Genomic DNA, 19,665 nt, shown 5'->3' on the forward strand with positions numbered 1-19,665 from the left:
TGTGTCCTGTGAAAAGCTCCACAGTAAGATGTGCCAAAAACTGCTCCTGACAACAGCAGGGGGCAGGTTCCCATGTGCTTGGGCTCCAATTCAGGTTATGACTTAGTGAGAAGTCTGTCAGATCCCAGAAGATCTGAAGGATTCTGAAGGATCAAGGGAGCATTATAAACCCTCTGACCTCCCCCACCCCTCCCCCTGCTCCATTTTAGCAAAATCTCCGTGCTTGTCAGGGAATCAAACCTCATTAAGAGAATCTTGACAACAGGAAAGAGAGAGAAAAGGAAGGGGGGCGGGCCAGACAAAATCTGCGTGGGTTTCTGAGATTCTACTTCAGGTTGTTAAGCTTTCAGGACAACAACACTTGAACCATCCCAGAGGGAAGAGCTTTGAGAGCCTACAAAGCCTCCTTTCTCTTCTACTTGAGAAGCAGGCGCCTTTAGCTGCTCCCATTTCAGCTGGTACTGACATCATCAGCCCGGCAATGATGGCCAAAGACGGTCCATGAGACCCTTTGTGGAACACTCCTGCCCCACGTCTAACTAGAAACTAGTTTCTAGCAACCAGAAGCTTAGAAACTAGGTTGAGTGGGGTGGGAGCTGGCACAGAACAGAAAGTTTCTGCAGTAAGAAAAAGGGAAACATGTACTTATATTTAGTTACTATGTGCCAGGCAGTGTCAGCCCTTTGGAGAGGTTATTAAATTTAATCCAAATGGCGACCTGTGAAGCAGGTCCTGTTACCCTCATTTCAGAAGGGGAAACTGAGGCTCCCAGAGGGAAGAAGAGGCTCTGCATCTAACAAGTAAAAATCCTGAAGAGAGAAAAAGTCTGAACGAAAAGAGGAAAGCTTTGGCTCTCTGACCCAATTCACAGGATAAATGATGTCAGGGAAGCCGCCGGGCCATTCTTTCCACTGAGCCAGGGGACCTTTAGTGCCTGCTCAGAGCACCCCCTGCTGTCAGCTGGAGCCACTGCAGCAAGACTGGCCACGAAACGGGAGCTGGGAGCTGGGAGCAGGAGTGGGGCCAGTTCTGTTCCCACACAAGCTGACAGGAAGAAAATCTCCAGCCAGGATTCTTCTGACCCCGGGCTGTTCAGGGTCCACCTGGAGCTCTGGGTCACATTTTGGGCCCTGCTATTTACAGGAGACCCCCAGAGGAAGGGGTCCAGGACAAGGAGCCCTCTAGAAACCATGGGAGAAGCTGCGGAAGAAAGTGGGAGCTGGGGGGCAGAGGGGACGCTGAACTCTGACGGGCCTTCCTGGAGGAGGATGCAGGGTGGAACTACAGGCGCCAGGGGGCAGAGCGAGGCCCACAGGCAGGTGACTCAGAAGGGCAGGTTATAATTCAATACGGAAACTTCCCAACAGATGACTGAAGACAAAATGGACTGCTGTTAAGAACAGGGAGAGCCCCCTTGTGGAAGAGGCTGGACGGACAATTTTCAGGGATGCTGGTGAAGGGCGCACGTTGCCCTCCCAACCCCGCAACCCCCCAAGTAAGGGCACCTGTGCTTGGCTCTACGCGAACCTCTGTGCTCCAAGCCATCACCGCTTCCCTAACCTTGGGATGCTGTGGACTCCTGTCCAACTTCTCTCAAGAGTGCTCCTAGTTTTGTTTTTATTTTTACCTTTAGGAAAAATTCAGAGTAGAACTGTGATTTATGTTGTACCACTTACGTAGCTGACTCACGGCTCTCTTACAGTTCCAGGACATTTCTAGCAGCTACAAAATTTTTCTCCGGGAATAGAGAACGGTATATGCCCTCATACACACTATGCCAACAGAGGAGGGTTGGTTATCAGGGAGAAGGAATTTTCACCCAGATGATCAATTGGTCCCTTCCAATCCCGACGGTCTATGAAGTCCCAGCAAAGAGGGAGGATGCAGCCCCCTGCTCCTGGGCCTGGATTCCACCCGGCATCCACACAGGGGCACAGGAAGTTCCGAGGACCCTCGGCCTACTGCCATCCTGGGCAGAGAAGCAATGCTCGCCTCATTTAGAATGCTTGCCTGACCGACATCTGTACAACCCCAAGGATGCTCCCTGGTGAAAGACGCCCACCTTTGCCCGCCTGGGGACCCTGACAGACCCAAACTCCAAGGGGAGCTTAGAGAATGGAAGCAGGGGATGGAGGGGCTAATTAGTCACTGCTAGACCTTACTCAGGCTTCTAAACAGAGGCAAGACCTCAGAGCAGAGGTATTTAGGTGCCATGATCCCTGATCCCAAGTTTAGCAGTCAGAACCTGCCTCCAGGTCACCTGCCTCAGCGGGACCTGAGAGGTCATGCCTACCTGCTCTTTTTAAGCCAAAGGCGACTCAGACCATTCTGTCTTCCTTGAATGGTTTCAGTCCTATCCTTCCTGAGAAACCATGGATGAGGGACGGGCTGGCCCATTGTGGACCCCTGGGACGGGGGACGCTCACTTGTCACAGCACAGGGCCAACATGAGATACCCACTGCTCCCACCTGCAGGGCAGCGTCTGGCCCACCCCCTCAGCCCAGAGAAAGGGTTTTCTTAAGATTATTAGGGTGGTTCTGGGTGGGTGGGGAGGTGACGACAGTAACCTCAGGAGACGCTGCGAGGCTTTTCTGAGTGAACACTTCCAAGCCTGTGGCCGTCCCAGGCTCAGGTGCCAAGTCCTGCTGAGAGGTGTCCTGGGTCCTCTGGGACTGCAGGGGAGGCCCAGGGCCGGAGGAGAGGGGAAGAGGGAGGAAGGGAAGGAGAGACAGAGAGGGGGAGAGAGAAAGCAGGAGAGAGACACACACACAGAGTCCGTGAATAGCCCAGCTTTTCCTTAGTTTCCCGCATCCTTAGTTCAGGAAGGAGCCACGCCATGAGAGCCCATATTTGGATCAGGGATTCCAGTTACCATCAGCAGTGGCCCCAGGACTGTCCAGCACTTTCCAGTTTATAAAGTGCTTTTATATCCATTATCTCACTCGACCTTCCCAACAACACTGTGGAGTGGCAATTCTGGTCCCCTTTTAGATGGACTGACAAGGCAGTGAGGCTTCCGAGGGGTGATGTCACTCACCCAAGGACCCAGTCCAGTCCTTGGCTGCAGCTCCTCTCATCTCCCAAATCTTCAAGAGCCTCTAAATGCCACTGGGACCTGTAAGCCAGTTAAAAGGTCCATCGCTCCAAGGTGAGCTCCTGGACCAGACTTCTCTCCAGCAATGGACTACACTTCTTGCGGGGAGGCAGTAGGGGGATGGGAGGTGGAAGAGACTCCACCTTTTAATAAGATGCATCTTCTGGCAGTTCCAGCTATCACCAGCAGGTGGGGCACCCCCATGCCAGGCTCCTCAGAGGCACCTCAACTCCCCAGAGTCCAGCTCTCCAGTGCCCAGCCTTCCTTTCTCTGCTGGAGTCTGACCCTTTTGGAAGCCTCTGCACCCACCTTATCCACTTCAGGACTGACTAGAGGCCACTCTGGTCAAGTGTCTCTCAGGGCAGGAGGAGAGGGGTGTGTAACTGGATCACTAGACCAGCCTCATGGGCCCCATCCAGGGTCTTCAGTGTCTTGATTGTGCCAGCGGTGACCACAGAAGCCCTCAGTGGGTGAAGAGATTTGCCCTCCTTCCATGGCACCAGCCATAGAGGCCCCCATAGCACCCCTGACGTTGTGAATCACCAGCCAGGGACCACCACAGCAGCCTCGCTAGACAAGGCCCTCTGTTACCCGGCATGTCGAGGCCACAGGAGTGCTGATTCAATCAAAGGCTCACTTATTAGATCACAGCTGCATCACCAATTTTCAAAGCTCTAAAGGGCAGCACAGGCACAATTGACTCTCTCCTGGTCTTCATATGATTTGGTCTTGCTCCCAGGCAGCTGTGATTTAATAGCAAATACAGTGGCCTGGGACATAAGAAAATCAGATTCTGGCCCCTCTTCTATCAGCTATGACACTGATCAAGTCCTTCCCCTTCCTGAGCTTCTGTGCCCATGTGTAAAATGATTACCTTGAACCAACTGGGTTCCGAGGGTCCTTCCGAATTTTAAAAAGGATTCTGATTTGAAATTAACCTTCTGTGTGAGAGTCCCAAGGCTCTCCAAATGAAACAATGAGTAACGCACATTGAGCATCTAGGTCCTCTGCTGGCCCCTCCATGCTTTATCTCACTGGATGCTCACAACAGTCCTGGGAACTAGGTACTTTAATTATCTCTACCTAACGGAGGCTCAGAGGGGTTAAGTAACAAGCCCAGAGTCATCCAGCTAGCAGGCAGCAGGGCCAGAATTCAAACCCAGGCACTGTGAGTCTAGACCTCAGAAGGGTTTAAGACCAATAAGCAGTAGCACTGGAGAGAAAACACCTAATATAAACGGGGGTAAAGAGTGCCAAGATTTAGCAGTGCTAAAAATACCAGCTTGGGATTATAAATACAGGAATTCTCAAGATCCTACCTTTCTCTTTTTCAGTGAGAAAACACCCCATGCTTTCCACTCTGAAAGACAGGTCATGTGGGATCTTTTTCTGGAGCACCGGGAACAGCTCTAACTTTCCTAGAGGATCTGTTCCCTTCTGGTGGGCTCTGAGGATCTTCCTAGGAAGGAACACTCCCCCCATCTGTGTTTTCACAATAGGCACAAAGGGGTCCGGTTACTGGACAGAACTACCAGGATTCTTAAAATTTAGTGTGTGTGAGAATCACCTGGGGCACTTGTTTAAAATACTGATTCCAGGGCTCTACCTCGAAATACTCTGATTCAGTAGGTCCGAGTTGGGGCCCCAGAACCTCCATTTCTAACCAGCACCCCTTCCCCATTACACTCTGGCTGAGGGAAGGGAAATACACCACGCTACAGTGAGTCTTTTGAGTTTTTCAAGGTGGTCCCTGGGGCCCAGGATTCCAAGAGTGAGTGAATGTGTCCTCCTCAGCTTAACCTGCTGCCCTATCTCCATCACCACCTTACGCAGCAACGGGGCGCGGAGGGGGAGGGTAAGTCGGTACATAGCAACCTTCCCCACCGGCTTTACCCAAGGCCCCAGTTGAGGGGTTTGGGTGAGACCTACCTCGTTGACCTTCTCAGGGGTGCCCTTGGGGGAGGGGGAGGCGGGAGAGGAGGGCAGCCTGCGTTCCCGCTCCCAGTCTCGATCCCGGTGGATCAGTTTGCTGTTGGGTTCCTTCAAGGTCCTCTTGAGCTCGTTGATGCTGGCCTGGTGCTTCAGCAAGACATCCTCTGGCTTGTCTAAGAACTAGGGTGCACAGAGAGGACAGTCAGGTATCAGAGGAACAGCTCCAAGAAGAGGATGCAAGGCGTGGTGAAAATGGTAACGGTCCCCGTCACCGCCCTACATCAGCAAGGTGATTCCCATCCACGGCCCTGTCTCACCCTCACAGCGTCCCACAAGCCAAGCAGGGCAGGGATGATTAGCCCCAACAGGTGCACAAACCACTCAAGATTAAAGAGAAGAGCAAAAAGCACTTAAGGTTAAGAAGAGGAGACTTCTGGCCAAGTACCATCTTTTCTTCTCCCCTGCCTGGCTTCTGGCCTTGGAACACCTAAGTCAACCCAAATCCCACAGGTCTGGGTAAGTTCCCTTTCGTTTCACAAGGCGCAGAGGTGACTTCCCTCTGGTTACAACCAAAGCACAGTGAGAAATCACCAATCCCGTTCACTGGGCTGCTCTGGCCCACTCCTTGGCCTCCTGGATCCTGGTCCCTACCTCTGGCCATGACTTGGACCACTGTGCTTAGCAGGATCCTCAGTCTAGGCCACTCCTAGCCCAACGTGTGCCACTGCTCAGGCCCCGTAGGGCCCTTCTAAATCCAAGGACGTCCGGAGACATGTGCCCTCCTTCCACACCAGGGGCAGAGACGATGTTCAGCACTCTCTGCTGTGAGCCACTACCTTTCCCAACCACCCAGGATCTTCCAGATTCCTTGTGGGTACCAACTCCTCAAGGGCAGAGAGGGTGAGATACAGCCAGACAGAGAAACTAGGGCTCTATGGGGTGTTCAGGAAGATTAGAATTAGAGACCAGGAAGAAGGGAGGTAAGTCCCAAGGCTGGGCACAAGAACCAAGCCAGGTACAGCCGGAGTCATAGGGGTGTCCCTATTAAATTGCCAAGTCGGAGCTCTGGGCGGTACAGCACGAGACAGTAATCTGCCCTTAGGTCAAGTGAGGACCAGCCTTTGCACAGGAGCCAGCAGTAGTCTGCCTACTTCTGGAGGCAGGGCAGGTGTGCTGGCAGCCCAAGGACCCTTATCTGCAAAGCTGTTTGAGGACTCAGGACAAGAAATAGACAACCTCAGCTTATTATAAAGTCAGATCAGTATTCTGGAACAACTACTTGGAAGGCAAGCTTGCCCTTGGACAAGGCTAGAGATCCCCTGGGCTTATCTCTGGCATCCAAGGATCCACTATGATTGACTCCTAAGTTAACAAAGGAAGGAAACCGATGCCACTGAGGCTCTGCTTTCCCTCCAGACGTCTGTCTGTACCTCCTGCATCCCTTCCTGAGCAGAGCTGTCTCAGGACAACGTCTGTCTGAGAAATCAAACCTGATAGAGGGTGCACAGGTGGGTGGGTTTGGGCCGCCATGGACCTAAGACGTGGCTGGTGACCTTCCATCTTGAACCTGCCACACTGGCCCTGTGGGCATGTGGTGTTCCCCAAGGCTGAAGGGAGCAGTGGATACTTGAAGGATAAGGGCCTGGGGGAAACCTAGTCCAAATGCCTTGCTGTGCAGATGGGGGCCTGAGGGGACTTTACCAAGACCCTCAAAGAGTCAGTGGCAGAACTGGGGCTGAAACCCAAAAGCCAGGCCTTTCTGACACCCCAGCCTCTGGCTTTTCCCTCAGCAGCCCAAGAACAGACCCACTTCTCCTGCAGTTAAGTATCAACGGAAGAGTTGGACATTATGTGAAAGGGAAGGAGAAGTGGTTAACACAGGATGAGGGTGTTGGGAGCAGCAGCAAATGGGAGGAGGAGGAGGGGGAGGCTTTCCTGGCAGAGCTGGAGCGGCAGGGGCCCCGCCCGCGGGAGGTGCACCTGGGGTTGAGAAGACAGATGTGCTCTGAGGCTCCTCCCTCCCCACACCCCCCACTCCCACATCTGGTTGCCCATAGATACAAAAAGAAGCTTGGGGGGGGGGACACAGGGGACACAGATGTGGAGGCATGACAAGACAGTGGTATAGGGAGGAGAGGAGTCAAAGGAAGGCTTTGGGGTGGGAGTGGGGGGCGGGATGGGGGTGGAGATGAGCTCAGTGAAAGCACAGAATGGCCTGGAAGAACTGGGGGACACCGTGGGGGATGGTCAGTGGGGGGGGAAGCAAGCACGGGGTGGTCTGGAGAGGCGGAGCATGAAGCTGGGAAAGGGAGGGAGAGGTGGGGAGGGAGGGAAACATGGGTGGTTGGGGGGCTGGAGTCTCTCGATGAGCTTAAGATGGGGAGGGGGTGATGGAGGGTGGGGTTGGGTGAGGGAGGAGGATGGCCGGGAGCGGAAGAGAAGCTGCAGTTGAGGTGGTGCTGGGATGTGAGCCTGGGATGGACGGTGGGGTGATGACAAATGAGCTGGGGGGTGAATGGCTGGGTGGGTGGGGACAGGCCCCATGCAGTACCTCCTGCTTGTGTCTCGGCGTGGTTTCCTGCTCCGGCTAGCGGGACATGGGAGGAGGAAAAGGAACCAGCAGGGTCAATAGAGCAAATGGATTAGAGATACCGCGACTGGCCTGGTCCAGCAGGTAGCCCAGAGCACTCTGGGAAGCTGGGTGGGCCACCAGCAGGGCAGTGAGGTCATCAGAAGGTGCGGGGCGTGAAGCAGGGAGCCCAGGAAGGCGAAGAAGGGGGCGGGAGGGCTGGAGGCAAAGCCGCCCATCACACTCGGCAGATGGGATGTGGGGTTCTGGAGAGTCATGCTTCTTGCTGTCAGTGTGTGCTCAGGGGCTTGTGCTCCCAAGGTGGGGCTGCACGATGGAAACCCACCACCCCCATGTGTGCACATGCCCGTGTGCGTGTGCACGCTGTCTGCATGTCTGGGTGCATAACCCTATGGGTGAGGGGGTACACGTCTGTGAGTGAACACCTGCGAGTCTGAGGCCACGGGGGCCTGCGTGAGCGTGCGCACAGGTTGGTGGGAAATGGGGGCGGCTGGCAGGAACTTGAACCTCACCCTTGTGGCCTGCAGGGACACCCTATCACGGGGGAAAGGGGGCTGTGCAGATCCAGATCACAGGCAAAAGGGCAAATTAGGAGTGAGCAGGAGGAGGCCAGAGTCCACCAGGGAACAGAGTGCCCCTCCAGGAAAGCAGGGCAAAAGGAGCGGAAGGGTACAGGGTGGGCAGCGTGCCCCACCCCCACCTGGGGAGTCCAGGTATTGAGCTCAGCCCACGAGCAAGGCCCTGTCCATGGTACGCCGCACAGCAAGGGTGCCTGGCCACCGCTGGGGGCACCTGAAGGCCAAGGCTGAGCCTAGACCCAGGATCAGCCTCCTGACCCCCAGGTCAGAGGGTACAAGAAAGCCAGGCTCGTACCTTTAACTCCTTGATCTTGGTGGGGGTCCTGACCTCTCCCTCCTCAGCCTCTGACCGCCGCCCCCCAGACTCGCCATCCTCCTCCCGCTTGTCACTGTCAGGTCCTGCGTCGTGGTTCTCACTGACCGACGCTGGGCGAGAGAACTCTGCTGAAGTGGGCAGAGACGGCCGGGCGGCCATGTGAGTCATCTCCCAGGCACAGGGACCAGAAGCCAACCCACCGCCCGCCCAACCACGCCTGGCGTAGAGCAGATACCTCCACAGCCTCAACACGCTGGGGATAAGGAGCCAGTGCCCAGAGGAGTGGAGTGGCCTTCCCCAGGTCACTCAGGTGGTGAGAGCCAGAGCTACCTCCAGCGCCAGGGCCTCCCCTGATTTCTACAGCACTCGAGCCTGGGTTCAAATCTCAAATCCATCTCTTCTTGGCTGTGTGATCTTGGGTAAGTTATACAACGTCTCTGGGCCTCAGTTTCCTCATCTACAAACAGTACCTAATTCAGACAACTGGGAGGAGGAACAGAGAAGCTAATGTGTCTCAGAGAAGCAGTGGCTGGCTCAGAGTGAGCCAATTGGATCAGTGTTGGCTCACAAATGTTACTGTTTTTGTTGTGGTGGTCGTAGCAGATACTCGCTTGACCGTTATTTAACAATACACAGATATTGTGAGATTAGCTTTTATTAGTGAAAGTTAAAGTCCTGAGGTTTGCACATGATTTACCTTCTTTATAAATTAGGGAGAAATCAAGGGGATCCCTGCAATAACATCTTTCTCACTCACTGGCATTCCAAAGTCCTTTTCTGAACAGGAAAGAAAGGGATGGAATTACAGACTTTACATCAGACACTGGGCAAATCCCAGACTATGCCCAGGGCTTGTGTCTCAGTGGAAAAAATGGCTGGAAAATACTGGATTAAAATCATCAGAGCACAGATTATCCTCCGGATTGGCATAGATTTTTTTTAAAGAATAATTATCCTTTTTATTCATATATATCACTTGACAAACTGCCCATTTATGCACATTATTTCATTAGATCTATATAATACTCTGTGTTGATGGCTAGGATGGGAATTACTATCCCCATTTTACAGAGGATAAACTGAGACCTCGAAAGGAGAAAGGTCCCACTGGTAACCTTTCAGTGAATCAGGACAAGGACCCAGGCCTCCTGGCTTAGAGTCCGGGCTTCCTAGATGATGAACTTCACCAGTTCTGGGCCAATCTTTGCTGCCCTGAACAATCTCGGTTTCATTCAGCCCCCAGCATGGCAATGGGAGCTGCAGGGGAGGACAGAAGGACAGCACAGCCCTCCTTTCCCTTTGCTTAAATCTCAGCTCTCAGCACTGTACCTACTCAAGGAGAATAGGGAGCTTCCCGAGCCCCAAATGGACCCTTGCAAAACTGCATGTCCTCCGAACACGGCCAGGGAGTCCTGGGGCAGGACTCACCTCCATACTACTGGAAACGTATCAGACTCTCCTGATCACCTGGCAAACTTAAGCATCCTTCAAGACTCTAGCCCAGCTGTCACCCTCTCTCCACAGGGCTGCTCTGTATTCTGTACACACTTCTCCCACCAGCTGAATCACGTTGAATGCTGACAAACCTACTATTCTGTGAGCTCCTCAAAGGAAAGGGCCATACTTATTCTAAAAACCGTACCCAGGACCTAACACAAGGCCTGGCACACATCTAACACTAAGAAAATATTTGTTGCCTTGCCTGGAGGCCAGCCCCAATATGTTCTGGGAGCATCTGCTGGTCCCCCACCAAAGTCCCCATCTCCTACCTTCAAGCTACCCCCTATAAACCTAAAAGCAATAATAATTTATTAGTGGCCCTACAATTTATTAAGGTCCTACTATGTGCCATGAACTGTTTTGGGTGTGGTAGAGGTATTACTTGTTTAGTTCTCCCTATAACACAATGAAGTAGGTATTATTCATTTTGCAGAAGAAGAGATAGGCCCAGGGGAGTTAAGCTGCTCAAGGCCTCCCATCCTTTCATTCAAATATTTATGGACTACCTCCTGCATCCATGGAGCAACTGGTGAGTGTCAAGGCTGAGACCTAACTCTGCCTAACTCCCAATGCCCCATGTGGCTTCTGACCCTCTCCTATAAACTCGTGAGCATATCCTGGGAGAGTTCTGGGCCCTAAAGGGTGCTGATTTAGTAGGATTAGGTAAAGGCCTGGGACTTCTCATGTTTACAAGCTCACAGCTGGTTCTGATGCCACATTTTGAGAAGCCCTGGTCTGCTTGATACAGGGCAATGTATGGCCAATTCTCATTAATAGTCAGGGCACCTATCAACTTAAGAGAAATGGGGGCAGTGGAGCCCCCAGTTAGATTGACATCTAACTGCATGGCAGTTAGATGTCAATCAGCCCAGAGCCCAGTGGAACCAAAAAAATGCTTGGGAACAACTCCTTCGCCTCCAGTAAGGCATCACCAGCTCCACACTGCAGTTACGATATACCATTCCAGAATGGTGACAAGCTGTGAACTGCTAAGCTTCTTGGGAAGGGGGCCCAGGAGACCATATGGCTGAACCTGGGACCCCAAAAGGCCGCAACTCAGGGAAGTTGTGAGAAGCCCAGAGTGTCAGTGTCACATTCCAGCAGAAGTGGTACCGTAGGCTAGACTAACCCACTGAGAGTCACCAGGTGCAGCAGTGCTCTGGGGCCACCATGCCTGGTGCAAGTCAACTGTGATGTGTTCACCGCCTCCACTGCTCATTCTACAGGACCCAGCATGCTCCCACCCCCCTCTACACGCCACTCTCCCCGCCACCTCCAGCGTGGGGCATACCTCCGTCAAGGCTGCGGGACATGGTGTACCGTTTGCTGGAGGAACGCTCAAAGAAGGGCGCGGGCCGGTCGATGAGGGCGCTGGCCTGGCGGGTCTGTGCCTGGGTCCTCCCACTATACCGAAATTTGGAGCCCATCACCAGGAAGCCCTTGGGTGGGGGCTCAGGGGACACCAGCCTGCAGGGGAGGGATGGAGGCAAGGAGAGAGGATCAGACGCGCAACGCCAGGCCCAAGGCTGGACCACAGCTGGCCTTCCGTCCCGCTGTCCCACCAGCTACGACAACTCTAAGTGGTCCAGAAGGTGAGAGACTTGGGGAAAGAGGAGGAGGAGGGCTTTCCTAGAGTCCCTACTAGCTCCTCCTACTGACAAAACACAGACGTCACCCACATCCATTCACAGCCTCTGCCTCAGCCCGTTACCACACCCCAGGGGCAGGCTCACCGGAAGAACGTATGATGCTCAATGCAGACCTTCCACAGTCTCTTGGCCGACCGGTGATTTGGGAGCTTAAAGCCAATCGTGCTCTCAAACTGCTCATACTGCAAAACCAGGGAGGGTGGGTCAGAAGCAAGGCCTGGGCCCACTCTCACCACCAGTCCATCCTTTCTGAACCTCCTTCTCAGGCCTGTATGACTCTGGCCTGTTTGTTCATTTATTCATTCATTTAATCAATCAGCTGGTTTAAGCCCTTACTCTGTGACAGGTCCAGAGCTAAAGCAACAGGGACACCAGGGTGACAAAGACAGAAGATTCTTGGCGGGGGTGGGGGGTGATGATAAATGGGTAAACAAGCTCGTCTCAGATACTGATAAGGGCACAAAGGAATGGATAGAGATGTGTGATGTGACAGGGGATGCCCGCGCAGGCGCGGGGGAGGGGCGGGGCGGGGCGGGTGCTACTTTAGAAAGGGTGATCAGGGAACGCCCTCTACACAGGGGGTCTCTGAGCAGAGAACTGGAGGATGGGAAAGGAACCAAAGCTATGTGAGAAGGCGGGGCAGAGGATTTCAGGTGGAGGGATCATCAAATGCAAAGGGCTCGGGCAGGAAAGAGTTTGCTTATTCAAGGATCTCGGAGAAGGGTGAAGGGGCTGGAGCGCCCGTGGGCGTGGGGCAGCAGGGCAGAGGCACGTGGGAGAGGCAGGTGGCCAGACAGAGTTAGTACTTGAGTCCAAGAGCTAAGGAGAGCTCTCAGAAGGTTCAAGTGAGGAGTGGGAGTGGGGTGGGTTTGACATGAACTGATGCAAGGGACTTTTAAGCTCTCTCCAGCAGCTATGAGGAAAATGGCCTGGAGTGGCAGTGGAGGCCGGGAAACCAGTAAGAAGGACAGTGTAGGGATGGAGGGGAGAGATGGTGGCTGGTGCAGTGGACAGAGGGACAGAAGCAGACGGGCTCGCAATTATTCTAGAGGTAGAACCAAGTGGACTTTGTGATGGGCGGGATGTGGAGGGTGGGCATATTCATGTTTGCATGTGTGTGTAGTCGTGTGTGTGCATCTTCGTATGAGTACCACATGTAAGCAAATCAGGGACATGGACATACATTCCCTGATCTGTATAACCTGAATATATGTGGTTATCTTTATGCGTACACTCCCGTGTGTGTGTGTGTGTGTGTGTGTGTGTGTGTGTGTGTGTGTGTGTGTGTGTGCAGGCACATACCTAAAGTGCAAAGTCTATGTAGAGAGCCTCAGCAAAAGAGGACTGTCTCCCTACCCAGCACCCAGCACCTCCATCCATGTATCCTGGGTAGGAAAAAACCCAGGCCCAGCTGCCGGGGTCCCCTCCATTTTAGTTGATCCCGGTGAAGAAGGGATTCCCAAGGCAGGCTCACCTCCCCAGGCCGTATCTTGATGTAGAAGTTACTCCTCTTGTAGGAGATCTTGAGAATCTTGGGCCAGGCGAAGCGGTTGATCCTCAGCCGGTCCCGGTAGATGAGCAGGCCATTGGCACAGACTCCTAACATGATGTCGATGCCCTCAGAGTCCTGTGTGAGAAGGGACCGTGGAATGACCCCGAAACCCCATTCTGAGCTCTGCTTGTAATGAGCCCTCAGGAGCAGGGTTTGAGCATCCATGCTGGAGCCCCACTGACTAATCCCTCACAGAGCCATTTGTTCATTCATTTTGTCCTTTATTCACCCACTCACTTGTTCAATCATTTTCTCTATCAATCACTCAATCATTCATTCACCCAGCAAACAGTTAGGGGTACCTATGCATACTAGGTCATATGCTATATGCTCAGGATACAGAAATAAGTTAAGGCCTATGTCTTTCCCTCATGAAGCTCCCAATCTAGCGGTGGCACAGACAGATTCATAAATAAATATAATACAAGGAGAAAATAATAAGGGTCATGGGGAAATAAAGGGTTATGGAACGTCAAGTTATGAGAAATGAGAAGAGAAAAGGCTTCAGGTTGGAGGTGACACAGAGTCTGGCACACCAAGCCCTCCAGAAGGCCCTGGTAGTTCCTCGGGTGCACCCCCCAGAACCTAGGGGAACCCTGGCACCCAGCAATACCTTGGCATGGTGCAGGTCTACTCCGTACATAGAAAGCTTCTTGGCGTTCTCTAGGAAGTGGATTTCTGCTTCTCCTGGGGTCATGCCCCTAAGGGAAAGAAAGTGATCGCTGGTGGCCGGTGGAAGGACCAAGGCCTGAGTCCTGCCAGCCAAAGATGACCGCGATCGGAACCTGTGATTCCAGGAAGGCAAGCATTCTGGAGCAGGAGTGTGGCTAGGCCTCCCCGGTCCCTCACCTCTGCTCTCAGTGCCGGACAGAGCACCCCTAGCCCCCGCTTCAGTCCACTGAACTCTCATCTCCTGCCAAAGCTCAGGTCCAGTCTTATTTTCTCCAGGAAGCGTTCAAGGCCTCAGCCGGGAGTCTGGATTTTTGCCTCATTCTGCCACTGGATTAAATGGGAGCCATAAATTCTGTTTCTTCATGACAGTGAAATCACTGTGGATGACATTGCTTATCATTATCACCCAGGGGCTCCTGAATTATTACCCACAAAGGCTATTTTTTGCAGAATTTTGTATCAGAAACCACTTAATCGCCCTTGAGGAAAGGAGGAATCTCTCTCCTTTCTGAAAAGAAGAGTTATGTAATTCATCAAGTTCCTTCTTTGCTTTGGCTGCCAGGAAACCGTATGCTCTCACAGCATTTACTGAGTAACATTTCTTGAGCACCACATGCTGGTTACTGTTCCAAGCACTTTACATGTATTAATTCATTTGAATCCTCATAACAGGACTATTAGGTAGATATCACTATTCCCACTTTATAGATGAGGAAACTATGGCACAGAGAGGTTGAATAACTTGCCTAACGGCACACAGCTATTAAGTAGCAAAGTCAGGATGTGAATCCAGACAATGTGGCTCCGTGGTTCATGTTCCCAGCCACTTGGCTTACATCTGTCTCATAGCCTCAGTTTCCTGTGCTCTGTCTACCTCGGGGAGCTTTTGTGCAGGATACCTGGACACTGGAAGTCAATCTGCTTTAAGTCAAAAGAGCTGTTACAGCTGAAGGGATGGCCGTTAGGATTTCTCCAGCCCATATTGATCTGAACTTCCCTCTCTGAATTATTAGGACTCTTGCGAATCCCTAACACACCTTGCTGCCTACAACAGGGATGACAAAGAGCCCAGGCAGACACTGCTAACCGGCTGCACGGTTTCAGTATCCTGCTCAACACAATATAACAGCAGCCGTTACTAGCCAATCAGAGTTGGTGTGCAAGCCTCTGAGAGACACATTTGCCACCCACACCTCGTGTCCCATCACACCCCAGCAGGCTTTCTTTCCCCCGTACATGATCCCTCCACCTCTAGCCCTGGGCCTCTCTCCAGATGGCCTCTCTCCCCATGACGCAACCCTCCTCATTCCCTCCATCCTCATTAGCAATGAGATAATATCACCATACCCCCTCCCACATGCATAGCACTTTACAGTTTACAATGCACTTCCACGTCATTTATCACATTGGGTTTCCCTGACAAGCCTGGACTTAGAGTCCAAAGTATTTCCAGCGTAAAAGGACCATTTAGTTCCAGGGGTCCCCCCAGGGAGCGGGTATCACTCTCACAGCAGGGATTTGGAAATGGGGGATGCATTTTGGTTGTTACAATGACTGAGGGGGTGTTATGGGCATTTAATGCCTGGGGCCCAGAGACGCCAAACATCCTGCACAGTGAATTCTCCTGTCCCAAATACCAGTAGTTGAGAAACACTGAAAATCTAAGTCCTTACAAATACAGGTAAAAAATGGGGCTGATGGGTTAAATAGCCAGCCCATAATCACACAACTAGTTAACTATCTTCTAACTCCTGGCACAAGCTGCTTTCCACTGCACAATCAACTACTCAACCCCTCAAATCACAGAGCAACAATAATAGCCACCATGCGGTGTGTCTCTAATAGGCACCATTTAGCCCCTCCAGGACCCTACAGCATAGGTTTTACTAGTGCCCACATTAAACAAATGAGGAAACTAAAGCACAGGAAAGTGAAATGACCAGCCCGAGATCCCCTGGTTAGAAAGAGACAGAGCCAAAAGGTGAACCAGACGGTCTGACTTTAGAATGTAAACTTTTGAACTTTATGCCTGGAGACATCAGGACACTTACCCAGGGACACACAATCATTATTATCATCTCCAATTGGCAGTTAAAGAGACCGATTCTCAGAGGCCAAGGACAGGGAATTACCACACCAGTACAAGAGCTTAAGAACCTGAGGTCCCAAGCGGTCATTTAAGGTCACATAGCAAGTTACCATCATTCCCATCTGATGAGATGATGTGCTCTCAGACACACCTCACATTAGCGGCAGAGCCAGGTGGGGTACTTACAGCATACGATCCGGTGGCCTAGCCAGGAAGGTTCTGGCCAACAGGGCAAGGAGCAAGGGGAGGCCTGGGCGGAGGCCCTCTCACCTGTACGTCTTGTGCAGCTCCATGATCCTTTCTTCCAGCTCCCGGGTCTGGTTAGGGGCGAAGCGGAGCTCGCTGACATAGTTGCCCACATGTTCCTCGGCATCATAGTCGCCCAGCTCAGCCTGCACGGCATAGGAGCCCAGCAGGGCATGCGTGACGAAGGAGCAGGGCAGGCGGCCCGTGATGATGTCCGCCCGCAGCTGCAGGCACAGGTAGTATCTGGACATAGGGGAGAGCTGGCATGGGCACGGGGGCCACTCCCTCCCTAGATTCCCCCAAGCACAGCTGCCCACCGATCCATCAGCACCAACTGATCAACGCTCAGCGCAGCAGAAGAGGAATGCTCCCAGACACTGGCATGTCGTGTGTTAATACTTTGGGTGTATCCTAGAAGATGGTTATGTAACATTTCATGCAACGTTAAGCATTTTTGTTCATTTCTAAGTTTGAGGGATTTTTCCTACTATAGGAACATTTTCAATTTCTAACTCATTTTCAAGCTAAATTAGGACTGCTTTGCTGGTTTAACCATTTTTTTAAAATGTGATGTATTTTTAATTATACTATTAATATACTCTTAACTGTGGGAAACATGTAAACTTTAGAGATAATTCTAAATTTCCTCTTGATGTCCATTCTCAGTCCTAACTCCCTCCCCCAGAGGTCACTCCTGTTATCCCTGTGGTGTTAGACCTTTTTCCTCCATGGACGTATAGAAATGCATGTGGTTTTCACATGATCATCTCCATGGATGTAGAAAAAGCATTTGATAAAATTCAACATCGATTCATGATAAAAACTCTTATGAAAGTGCGTATAAGAGGGAACATATCTCAACATAATAAAAGCTACTTATGACAAACCCATAGCCTATATAATACTCAACAGTGAAAGCTGAAAGCCTTCTCGCTAAAATCTGGAACAAGACAAGGATACCCACTCTCACCACTTCTGTTCAACATAGTATTTCAAGTCCTTGCTACAGCAATCAGTCAGGAAAAAGAAATAAAATGTATCCAAATTGGTAGGGAAGAGGTAAAATTGTCATTATACACAGACGACATGATACTATATATAGAAAGCCCTAAAGATGCCACACAAAAACTGCTAGAACTGACAAATGAATTCAGCAAGACAGCAGGATACAAGATTAACATACAGAAATTGGTTGCATTTCTTTACACTTAACAATGAAATATCAGAAAGGAAATGTAAAAAAAAAAAAATCCCTTTTATTTTTTTATCTATGGTTTTTATTTTTAATTTCTGAATGCATCCAAGTGCTTCAAAATTATTAAAACTGAAACATTATACAGCAAGAAAAAAAAAGACTTCTTTCTTGCCACCATGGAACAAGTTACCAATCCTCTACATGCAGAAGCTCCATTATTGCTGAAAAAATCCCTTTTAAAATAACACCAAAAATAAAATAAAATACTTAGGAATAAACCTGACCAAGGAGGTAAAAGACTTATATGCTGAGAACTATAAAACATTAATAAAGGGAATTGAAGATGATTCAAAGAAATGGAAAGATATCCCGTGCTCTTGGATTGGAAGAATTAACATTGTTAAAATGGCCATACTATCCAAAACAATCTACAGGTTTAATGCAATCCCTATCAAATTACCCATGACATTTTTCACAGAACTAGAACAAATAATCCTAAAATTTATATGGAACCATAAAAGACCCAGAATTGCCAAAGTAATCCTGAGGAAAAAGAACAAAGCAGGAGGGACTTCCCTGGTGGCGCAGTGGTTAAGAATCCACCTGCCAATGCAGGGGACACGGGTTCGAGCCCTGGTCTGGGAAGATCCCACCTGCCGCGGAGCAACTAAGTCCATGTGCCACAACTACTGAGCCTGCACTCTACAGCCCGTGAGCCACAACTACTGAAGCCCGCCCGTGCTCCGCAACAAGAGAAGCCACTGCAATGAGAAGCCCGCACGCCGCAACGAAGACTCAATGCAGCCAAAAATAAATAAATAAATAAATACATACATTTATTTAAAAAAAAAGAACAAAGCAGGAGGCATAACCCTCCCAGATTTCAGACAATACTACAAAGCTACAGTAATCAAGACAGCATGACATTGGCACAAAAACAGACATATGGATCAATGGAACAGAACAGAGAGCCCAGAAATACACCCACACACCTATGGTCAATTAATCTTCGACAAAGGAGGCAAGAATATGCAATGGGGAAAAGACAGTCTCTTCAGCAAGTGGTGTTGGGAAAGTTGGACAGCTGCATGTAAACCAATGAAGTCAGAACACACCCTCACACCGTACACAAAAATAAACTCAAAATGGCTTAAAGACTTAAATATACGACAGGACATCATAAAATTCCTAGAAGAGAAAATAGGCAAAACATTCTGACATAAATCATACCAACGTTTTCTTAGGTCAGTCTCCCAAGGCAATAGAAATAAAATCAAAAGTAAACAAATGGAACCTAATCAAACTTACAAGCTTTTTTTTTTTTTTTTTTTTTCAAACTTACAAGCTTTTGCACAGCAAAGGAAACCATAAACAAAACAAAAAGACAACCTACGGACTGGGAGAAAATATTTGCAAATGATGTAACCAACAAGGGCTTAATTTCCAAAATATACAAACAGCTCATACAACTCAATAATGAAAAAAACAAAACAACCCAATCAAAAAATGGGCAGAAGACCTAAACAGACATTTCTCCAAAAAGACACATAGATGGCAAATAGGCACATGAAAAGGTGCTCATCATTGGTAAATATTAGAGAAATGCAAATCAATACTACAATGAGGTACCACCTCACACCAGTCAGAATGGCCATCGTTAAAAAGTCTGCAAATAACAAATGCTGGAGAGGGTGTGGAAAAAAGGGAACCCTCCTACACTGTTGGTGGGAATGTAAATTAGTGCAGCCACTATGGAAAACAGTAAGGAAGTTCCTCAAAAAACTGAAAATACTGTTGCCATATGATCCAGCAGTCCCACTCCTGGGCATATATCTGGAAAAAACTGTAATTAAGAAAAGAAACATGCACCCCTATGTTCACAGCAGCACTGTTTACATTAGCCAAGACATGGAAGCAATCTAAATGTCCATCGACAGATGAGTGGATAAGGAAGATGCGCTACATATATACAATGGAATATTACTCAGCCATAAAAAGAATGAAATATTGCCATTCACAGCAACATGGATGCAACTAGAGATTATCATACTAAGTGAAGTGAGAAAGAGAAAGACAAATACCACATGATATCACTTATATGTGGAATCTAAAATATGACACAAATGAACTTATCTATGAAACAGAAACAGACTCACAGACATAGAAAACAGACTTGTGGTTGCCAAAGGGGAGAGGGGGTGGGGGAGGGATGGAATGGGAGTTTGGGATCAGCAGATTCAAACTATTATAT

General features: G+C 50.2%; 1 protein-coding gene across 33 annotated transcripts in view; it reads right to left on the reverse strand.

Moving 5' to 3' along the window:
• Nucleotides 1-19,665, reverse strand: part of EPB41L1 (erythrocyte membrane protein band 4.1 like 1) — a 136,729-nt gene that overhangs the window by 26,272 nt on the left and 90,792 nt on the right. For 14 of the 33 annotated variants that reach the window (XM_082361880.1, XM_082361885.1, XM_082361909.1 and 11 more), the window contains 9 exons: nucleotides 16,244-16,462; nucleotides 13,826-13,913; nucleotides 13,135-13,287; nucleotides 11,745-11,842; nucleotides 11,303-11,478; nucleotides 8,491-8,639; nucleotides 7,579-7,614; nucleotides 5,025-5,207; nucleotides 2,569-2,673 (listed from right to left, as the gene is read on the reverse strand). In XM_082361880.1, coding sequence (XP_082218006.1) covers nucleotides 2,569-2,673; nucleotides 5,025-5,207; nucleotides 7,579-7,614; nucleotides 8,491-8,639; nucleotides 11,303-11,478; nucleotides 11,745-11,842; nucleotides 13,135-13,287; nucleotides 13,826-13,913; nucleotides 16,244-16,462 — 1,207 coding nt within the window. The remainder of the gene's footprint in view (nucleotides 1-2,568; nucleotides 2,674-5,024; nucleotides 5,208-7,578; nucleotides 7,615-8,490; nucleotides 8,640-11,302; nucleotides 11,479-11,744; nucleotides 11,843-13,134; nucleotides 13,288-13,825; nucleotides 13,914-16,243; nucleotides 16,463-19,665) is intronic. The other 19 variants (XM_082361896.1, XM_082361887.1, XM_082361888.1 and 16 more) reach the window with 6 other exon arrangements.

The sequence above is a fragment of the Balaenoptera borealis genome, assembly GCF_965194805.1.
Source record: "Balaenoptera borealis genome assembly, chromosome: 16".
NCBI lineage: Eukaryota > Metazoa > Chordata > Mammalia > Artiodactyla > Balaenopteridae > Balaenoptera > Balaenoptera borealis.